Genomic DNA, 8,942 nt, shown 5'->3' with positions numbered 1-8,942 from the left:
TTGGTTACACGTGGTCTGCGGTTGTGAGGCCGGTTCGATGTCCTGCCAAATTCTCTGAAACGCCTTTGGAGACGGCTTACGGTGGAGAAATTAACATTCAATTCATGAGCAACAGCTCTGGTGGACATTCCTGCAGTCAGCATACCAACTGCACGCTCACTCAAAACTTGAGACATCTGTGGCGTTGAGCTGTGTGATGGAACTGCACATTTTGGAGTGGCCTTTTATTGTGGCCAGCCTAAGGCCTTTTATTCTGGCCAGCCTAAGGCCTTTTATTCTGGCCAGCCTAAGGCACACCTGTGCAATCCCCATGCTGTCTGACCAGCATCTTGATATGGCACACCTGTGAGGTGGATGGATTATCTCAGCAAAGGAGAAGTGCTCACTAACACAGATTTTGACAGATTTGTGAACCATATTTGAGAGAAATAGGCCTTTTGTGTACATAGAGAAAGTCTTAGATCTCTGAATTCAGCTCATGATGAATGGGAGCAAAAATAAAAGTGCTGCCTTTATTATTTTGTTCAGTGTAGTTATACAGCATCAGCTATTGATGCTATTTTGAAAGCAAAGGGTGGCCACACCAAATATTGATTAGATTTAGATTCTTCTTTTGTTCAATCACTTTCTATTTTTTTAATTGATAACTATAATCTATTAACATGCATTTTTGTGAATAGGCATTCTTAATTCACAGCATTTTTTCACACCTGACCTCTTGTACTCTTGTACAGCACTGTATCCATACATACATTATACATACACACATACAAAATAAACAAAACACATATATAAATGCATATACTACTGTATATTATAATTTAATTCTAATTATTGATCTGTGCGTCACGTTAATGAGCTAATTTTAATTATTCCTGGGTATCTGAATGTCAACCTGGACACCAGCACATTCTTATCTTCACCTAAAATAATATATCATAATTTATTTAAAGTGCCTCAAAAGTGCACCTAAGTACAGTACTGTAGTAGTACAGTATTGAGTACTGTAAAGTAAAGTACTCCGTTACTTTATATATCTTAACCTATAATGATATACAATATCATAATGCATTTAAAGTAAAGTAGGCTACAAGTACCTCAGAAGTGTACCTAAGTACAGTACTGTAGTAGTACAGTACTGAGTAAACGTACTGCTGCTGCTAAATAAACTGTGTATCTAACTTCTGCGCCTTCATTCGTGTTTAGTATATTTCCCAGCGTACGTGAACGCAACACTGCGGATGGGAAAATCCCGTTAAATGACTCATTATATCCCACAGTCCATGAACGCATCAGTATTACGGGGGGAAAGAAACAATCATGGCGGACGCGGTGAGTGTTTGACAGATCTGCAGTGCGTTTTATTGATTAAAAGCCAATCAATCGGCGAATGATGTCGAAAAATAAGAAGGATATTGTTGTTGTAAGTCAACTCGCTACTAGCGGAAAGTGAACAGATCGGGCGCGAGGCCACAGAAAGAGATGAAAAGCACACCAAAGAGTGAATAAAGTGAACATTAGCATCGGGAGGTTAGCGCCGTTAGTTTCACTGTTTTTCAAAATAAAAGCACGTTTTTAAACCGCAGGGAGCGACACCGCTTTCGCTTTCGTTTCGAGTCACTGGTGATAGTGACGGTTAAATTTAACGATTTAACCACGTAAACAAAGCTTTACACTTTGTAAGTAGACGTGAAAGTGTAACAAAGACGGGCCAAACCCCATTCAAAACCGTTAACTAGCTATTAGTTTAACGCTTAGCTTAGCTTAGCTAGCTAACGTTAAGTGAAAGTGAAGTTAACCCAGTTTCCACTTTGTTTACCTGTTCCAGCTCAAAGCAGTGCTGTCTAAGGCCGTGATATCCGTAAGGCGTTAGAAATCCGGCCCTGTTGTAATGTTCAGTTTATGTTAAAGTGTGAGAGGTTTATTTTTAGTTGTGGAGGCACTTTGTTGTGATGGGAATATTACAAACGCATCAGCATGACGCCACATGACCAAAACCTGACCCAACACCTTTAAAAACAAAAACTGAGCAGAATAACCTGCATGAAGAGAAGATTTATTTATTTTTAAATTAATCTATTAATATACACACACGTTTAAGGTTTTATCTATTTATTTTATTTTCATTTTTAATATATTTTTCTAACACACACGCTTACTTTTTTATTTATTTATTTAAATTTAATATATTATTCATTTTCTAACACACACGCTTAGTGTTTTATTTATTTATTTAAATTTAATATATTATTTTCTAACCTACACTTACTGTTTTATTTATTTATTTTAATTTAATATATTATTCATTTTCTATCACACACACACTTACTGTTTTATTTATTTATATTAATTTAATATACTATTCATTTTCTAACACACACCCGCTTATTGTTTTGCTTATTTACTTTACTTTACTTTTTTTATATTTTTTAATTTGATTGAATTTATTATTTTATTTTGTATTAACACACACAAACACAACTTTTGCTGTTTTATTTCCTTATCTAATGAAATTAATTGTCCTTATGTACTTTATATGGAGCTTTGGCAATATTGTTGCTTTACATTCATGCCAATAAATCTCATTTGAATTTTTTTATTCTATTACTGACTGCTGTGGACACTGTGTGTGTGACATTTCAAGGTTGCTGCCTGGAGGCCACAGAAAGCTTGTCAAATATCTAACGGGCTTTACAAGGTTTTCAGTGACCTCTTTCAAGGTTGATGTTTGGTTTGTGTTTTAATGTCAAAAATCTTTAGATCTTTTTGTAAATCATTTAAAAATGAGGGGATTAGGCCGCAAAACATCTTAAACCTCTGTTAAAAACTGAAATTGTACTGTTTTATTTGTGTGTGGAGTTAAATTTAGTTTAATGAACTCCTGTAGAATCGCTCAGTTCTACAATAACATGTTATTAAATTAACTGCAGGAACAACACAGATGGATCACATCAGGTTTTCAGGGCAAGGCCTTAGAAAAATGTCTATCGACAACCAAAAAGTGTCACAACATCCCCCTAATCACTCAAACACACTCCAGAGACCATTTAAAAATGATCATTTTAGGGATTAACAATCAATTTAAATCTAATCTGAATCCCAATATGTTAACGGAGGTGCAATATTTGTTAAAGCGCACAGTGTGTGCCTTTGTTTCCCAGGTGTCTGACAGTGATCTGCAGGCTGTGAAGCCGCCGCCAAAACGCCGGCGCATCCTGGACCCTTCAGCTATCGTCCCGGTGCCCGTTTACTCCAACAAGGTAATGTTACGACCCAGCTGGGGAAGGGAAAGGGAAATAGGGCGGCTGTGGCTCTGGGGTTGTCCGCTAACCAGAAGGTTGGTGGTTCGATCCCCGGTTCCCCTGCTCTGCATGTCGAAGGGTGAATTTTTAATTGCCGTACAAATAAAGTTTATTATGATTATAGTATTGTGGTTTTGTTCTCAGGTCAGCAGCAGTCTGCAGCTGAAGCCGATGGCGGCAGTGTTCAGTGAAAAGGAAAACGCAGGTAAAAAGAGTTTAATCGAGAGCTTGAAGTGAAACTCAGCGGCAGGTGATGTTTAACGACTGTTTCTGTCTCCGAGCAGACGACGGGGCAGACGAGAGTTTGTGGTCGCGGTTTTCATCTCGAGGACCGATGGCATCGTCAGCCCCCACCGTCATCACCTTCAGTGATTCTGATGACGACGAAGCAGAAGATGTGGAGAACAAACCAGAACGCCTGGAGAAGAGAACAGAACCGTGAGTAGTGAAGCTCAGGTGAAGCCAGTCTTTTAGTTCCCAACACAGCACAGATCTTCTGCAGATTATATTTCAGTCATGTCTTGTTATAATAACGAGTCAAACTTTTAAGATTCATTTAACATGAAGTTCTTTTCTTCCTTTTTATTTCAGAGAAGCCATTCGCAGCCCGTCTCCTCCTCCTCCAGAGAGTCCGGTCCAGAAACAGTCCAGACAGGTCAAACAGAAGATCAGGTGAGTCTGGAGTCTTTGCTCAGCTGCAGCTCACGCTTCTGGACTAAATATGTATGTGGCGTGATTATTATGGTGAATTATAACTTTGTTTATATAGCTGAATTCATGGGGTGGATGCAGCAAAATACAAAAATAAGGAAAATAATAATAAGTAAGATGATAACTATAATAAAGGAGGAATGAGAGCAAAAGCTTGCAATTTTGCTTTATTTTGAAAAGTGCTGTATATGTTTGAGTATTTTTGTTATTATTTAGGGCTGCAAACTCACGATTATTTTCATTGTCTATCATTTTCTCCATCAGTCGATCACAAGTTTTGTTTATAAAATGTCCGAAAATGGTGAAAAAAGTCCATCAGTGTCTTTCTCAAAGCTCAAGATGGATGTCATCAAATGTCTCGTTGGTCACCACCCAAAGATATTCAGTTTACTGTCCCAGAGGAGGAAAGAAACCAGAAAATATTCACATTTAAGAATCTGAAATCAGAGAATTTTTACTCTTTGTTTCTTAAAAAATGATTCAAACCGACCAAATATCAAGATTCATTTAATAGTTGACAAATAAACGATTAATTGTTGCAGCTCTATCCTCGTTATTATGATAAACAGGTTACAATGCCTAAAATATGTTTAAAATTTTGCATGTGAAATGTTGTCTGGAACATGCAGTTTAAGTTGGGGTGGAAACTGTTGAAACCCGTTGAAGGTCGACTTCCTTCCCCTCTATTTTCTTTTTGACTAATCTTTCCCCCTGAAAAGCCTTTTTGAGTATTTAGAAAAGTGCTATATAAATCCAGTTTATTATTATTATTTTTAAATGTTGAAAGCATGTGAATATTTAGTTTGAAGTTTATTCCCTGACGGCAGTTTAATTGCCTCTGAAAAGTCAGCTGAAGTTAAAATTGACAGAGTAGTTTTAAGTGTGTGTTCACTGTTTATAGTCGGGAATAAAACTGGAAAGTTTGGTGTCTGTAACAACTGCAAAGTGGAAATTTCAGGCGCAGAGGCAAAACTTATTTTGAGAAAACAGCCTGTAAAGATGTGCGTTGTTCAATTCTACACGTTTTTATCGACAATCAATATTTACAGACCCAATATCTAATCAGATCCTTAACAAGAACAGCACCACGTTGTCAGAAATCGACACTAGCCAATAAGATTTCATGTTTAGATTAAATCTGTTCTTTCACGATTGGTTGCTGGTAGAAAAGAAGTAACCATATTTCCGACAGCATTGTGCAGGAGAGAGAGAGCGTGTCAACTGTACGGGGGATGATACGCACACAGACAAACTGCAGTAAAATAAACTGCTGAATGGACTTTTTCTTTCCAGACGTCTGAAAGAAGACGTGTTCAGGAACAAAGTAGTGTGTTGGTGTGTAAGCAGTGACCTCGTGTCTTCCTCAGTGAGATCGACAGAAAGCTCCGGGCGGTCAACTCCCTCCTGTCTCCTGAACCTCACCAGAGGTCCAGACCCCGCCGAGGCCTCCCGTCTCCGGACGACGACGACGTCATCGTCATGAACCATACCGATGATGACGTCGTCGTCATGAGCCCTACCGATGATGACGTCGTCGTCATGCACCCTAACCCCGGACTTCAGGATTCTCCGTACAGCTCCTCGGCCCGGGAGATCCCCCTCAAGATCCGCTGCCGAACAGACGTCCACAAGGTCCCGGTGCTGCCGGTACGTACGCAGACGAGACGTTGCAGAAAACATCGGCATACGCGAAGTAGTACAGGATGATGTCGCCTTTTTGTTTGTCTCAAACGTGCTTTGTGCTTTTAGTCGACAGCTTTAAGAGATGTGGTGACCCAGCTGTCCGTCATCCTTAACGTCCCTCCCCCTCGCCTCCTGCTGATGAGGGACGAGGTGGAGCTTCCGACACACTCGACCGTCAGAGAGCTCGGCCTCGGCATCGCTGACATCATAGGTGGGTCACATGACACACGAGCTCATTCTTCTCTTTCATTTTTAACTTGTTGTCGTCATGATGCTCAAACAGTTTTCATTTTGTTTGATAATGAGAAATAAATTATTGAACCTTGAAGGTTTGTTCTTCAGATTGGAAACTTGCCACAAGGTCCAACTTATTATGTGTTTCCAAGGCTTTCAGCCACATCTCATGGCCTTCCTCAGTGTTTCTGAGTTGTCGCCGACGTTGTGTAGTTGTGAGCCTTAAAAGATCTCTTACAGTGGAAAAGTAGTTTTGAAAACATAAACAATGAAAATAACAATGACCGAAGGGCTTTAAATAAAATTGTTTATTTCTGTTTCATGATTTTGTGCAGGTGTTCTCTGGGAACAAGTCAAACACACATGCAGTTTTTCATTTCTCCACCAGAGGGCAACACATTATTACCCTTGACCTCCTCTCAGCTGAGACACAAACATCTGCTAACATGCTCACAATGTTATATCTTACACACAGTACAGGGTACCTGCGGGGTCTCAAAAGGTCTCTGAAAAGACTGCAGAGAATGTAAATCCATAATCCAAGCTCTTTCTCGTGTGCAGAGTGTGTGGTCATGGCAGCGGAGGACAAAGATGGCGCCGACGACAGCAGCAGCAGCTTCATCTCTGTGAGGCTGCAGAGCAAAGACCGCGACTCTTCACAGGAGTTCTCTCTGCACAGAGTTCGTTCGCTCCTCTTCTTCTTCCCATCATCACCGTCATCCTCCTCTTTGTGTTTGTTTTCAGCAGCAGGACACAAACCGATAATGTTATTTGTGTTTCAGGACGCGCCGCTGGACTCCATCTTCTCCCAGTATCTGTCCAAGATGTCTGCCGGCGCCCAGAGGCAGGTCCGCTTCCAATTCGACGGCTCCAAAGTCACACCCTTTCAGACGCCGGCTCAGCTCGACATGGAGGACGGGGACATCATTGAAGTCTGGATTTAAGCCTCGAGCTTTTTTTGTAAATGTCGATATAAACAATCACTTAATTAGTAATTAATTATTATTATTATACACTTCTAAACTTATTTTAATGTTTTTGTGAATGTACAAAACTTTCTATTTCTGACTTTTTTATTGTTATTGAAAGTAATAATAATAAAATGAGTAGACGTTACTCTGTAAGAAAACTCTCAGGTAATATTAAGTCATTTAGCTTTCAGATGTTTCAAAGCAAAAGTAACTATAAAGTCAAAACGCTGCTGTATTCACAATCTACCTGAACTAAAAGGTCAGCGGCTGTTTGTCTAACATCAAAAACAAACTCAACATAGACTTGAAACCAGAAGACCTTGAAGTGTACGCTGGCAAAACAAATCTATTATTCCTGCAAATGTGTTTTTGCGTCATGTGTCTTATTTAACCTTTGAACAGGTGAGATCATATCAGATTATTTTCTCTCTGATTGACTGATTGAATTGTCGGGTTCACAAAATGTGAGAATGTGAATAATGTCCATTAAAGTTTAAGCTCAAGTGTACAGAAGTGTGTGATACATATGCCGATGAATAAATTGTCCCAACTAACAGTCCCAAAACCCGAAGAGACTCTGTTTTATTATCATGTAAGACAAACTAAATCTTCAGAATTGAGAAGCTGGAACAGGGTAAAGTTTTGGCATCTTTGCTTAAAAATTTGCGTAAATCTTTAACCAGTTATTAACAATTATTTTAAATAATCTTTATTTATAGAGCACTTTTCAAGACAAAACCATGTTACAAAGTTTTTATAAGTGCAAAGACAAAACATCAAGCACTAAAGATGCACAATCAAACCAGGAAACACTTAATTAAAAGACAGTTCAGGAAAGTCTCTCCTATAAAAGGAGTTTACGGACTCAGTCAGGGAAATAACCGTCTGTCCAATCAACTGACTTATCATTGCAGTGCTTGATGTTATAATTGGATTATTATTATTACTGATACATTAACATGTAAGCGGCACTTTAATGCTCTAGCTTGTTTTAAGTACTTTCTAATGTACTGTTGGATACTTTAATCTGTAACAGTACATCAGATTTAATAGATAAGTAAGGTTTAGATTAAAAATCAGAAAATTTAACTGAAATAAATGCAGTGCAGCAGAGAGTACAATACTTCCCTCTGAAATGTACATGATTTTGAATCACTCTGTCAATTTCAAATCAAATTTCAAGTTATTTTGCAACTATTATTACCATGCTTTTATAAAATGTACAAAACAATCTTGATTTATATATAAATAAACATTATTTGTCTATTTTATACCAAGTCTGTTAACCACAGATCAAGTAAATTTCATCTATGTAAATCTATTTCTTTTTAAAACTCTATTAAATCATATCTCGTTTTAAAGTTTGTTTAGCTAGTTCATATATCATATATCTATTATCAGAGATGTGTTTGTGTGACAAACTGTAATGTTTATGCTTAGTGTGTTTCTAATGCTAATCTTTAACAGTCATTTTCAGAAAATGTTTTTTTCCTGGCCCTTGAAGGCAGTAAGATCATCTTAACTTTACACACTGCTTCTTAGGTTTTATAGCGCGACATTTACTGAGGGTTTATTAAAATATCTTTTATCATTCTCATTTTATGTGGCATTTTATCTCTAAATGTGTGTGTGTGGGGGGGGGGTCACACAAGAGTGGTATATTTTGAATAAATCCATGAAAAAAAACTATATTTTGATTAACCTTTCTGTAAATGTCTGGCCATTTGGTATATAATCACACTAAAACAAACAAAAAAAAATCAGTGCATGAGGACTACCTAATTTGCATATTAAAACTGTATTTAAAATGTGCATATTCAAATTGAAACAAACATAACAAAATTTGTAGTTTAAAAAAAGACTATTTGTTTTATTTTCTGCTTGTAAAGTTTCATTGTGATATGAGTAAAGTTTAAGTGCCTCAAAACTCGAGTACATGTACTTTGTTGTGTCCTACGTGCTGTAGAACAATATAAAATTGTATCGCGATAGCCACTGATTAGCTTAATCAATCCGTACTCGCATGTGACTTGAAGATAAC

General features: G+C 37.9%; 1 protein-coding gene across 2 annotated transcripts; it reads left to right on the top strand.

Annotated features, from left to right (window-relative positions):
* Positions 1 to 1,289: 1,289 nt before the first annotated feature.
* Positions 1,290 to 7,466, top strand: LOC119895411 (nuclear factor of activated T cells 2 interacting protein). Of its 2 annotated transcripts, XM_038708530.1 has the most exons (9): positions 1,290 to 1,332; positions 3,162 to 3,260; positions 3,447 to 3,507; positions 3,587 to 3,740; positions 3,894 to 3,974; positions 5,381 to 5,660; positions 5,763 to 5,907; positions 6,492 to 6,610; positions 6,713 to 7,466. In XM_038708530.1, the coding sequence occupies exons 1-9, from the start codon at positions 1,321 to 1,323 to the stop codon at positions 6,872 to 6,874; spliced, it is 1,113 nt and encodes a 370-aa protein (XP_038564458.1). In that variant the 5' UTR covers positions 1,290 to 1,320; the 3' UTR covers positions 6,875 to 7,466. The 2 variants fall into 2 exon arrangements, with proteins under 2 accessions (XP_038564458.1, XP_038564466.1); XM_038708538.1 differs by lacking the exon at positions 6,492 to 6,610.
* The last annotated feature ends 1,476 nt before the right edge of the window (positions 7,467 to 8,942 follow it).

Source organism: Micropterus salmoides, unplaced genomic scaffold (assembly GCF_014851395.1).
Source record: "Micropterus salmoides isolate LMB-PRFRI ecotype aquatic unplaced genomic scaffold, ASM1485139v1 Ms_hic_scaffold_10, whole genome shotgun sequence".
Classification (NCBI taxonomy): domain Eukaryota; kingdom Metazoa; phylum Chordata; class Actinopteri; order Centrarchiformes; family Centrarchidae; genus Micropterus; species Micropterus salmoides.
Note: the sequence above shows the minus strand (reverse complement) of the source record. Positions and strands in the feature narration are given on the sequence as shown.

Excerpts from the sequence above, each read along its gene's own strand:
- LOC119895411 (XM_038708530.1), top strand. Across the intron at positions 3,261-3,446 it reads TGCCCGTTTACTCCAACAAG|GTCAGCAGCAGTCTGCAGCT; the intron begins GTAATGTTACGA and ends TTTTGTTCTCAG. Across the intron at positions 3,741-3,893 it reads CTGGAGAAGAGAACAGAACC|AGAAGCCATTCGCAGCCCGT; the intron begins GTGAGTAGTGAA and ends TTTTTATTTCAG.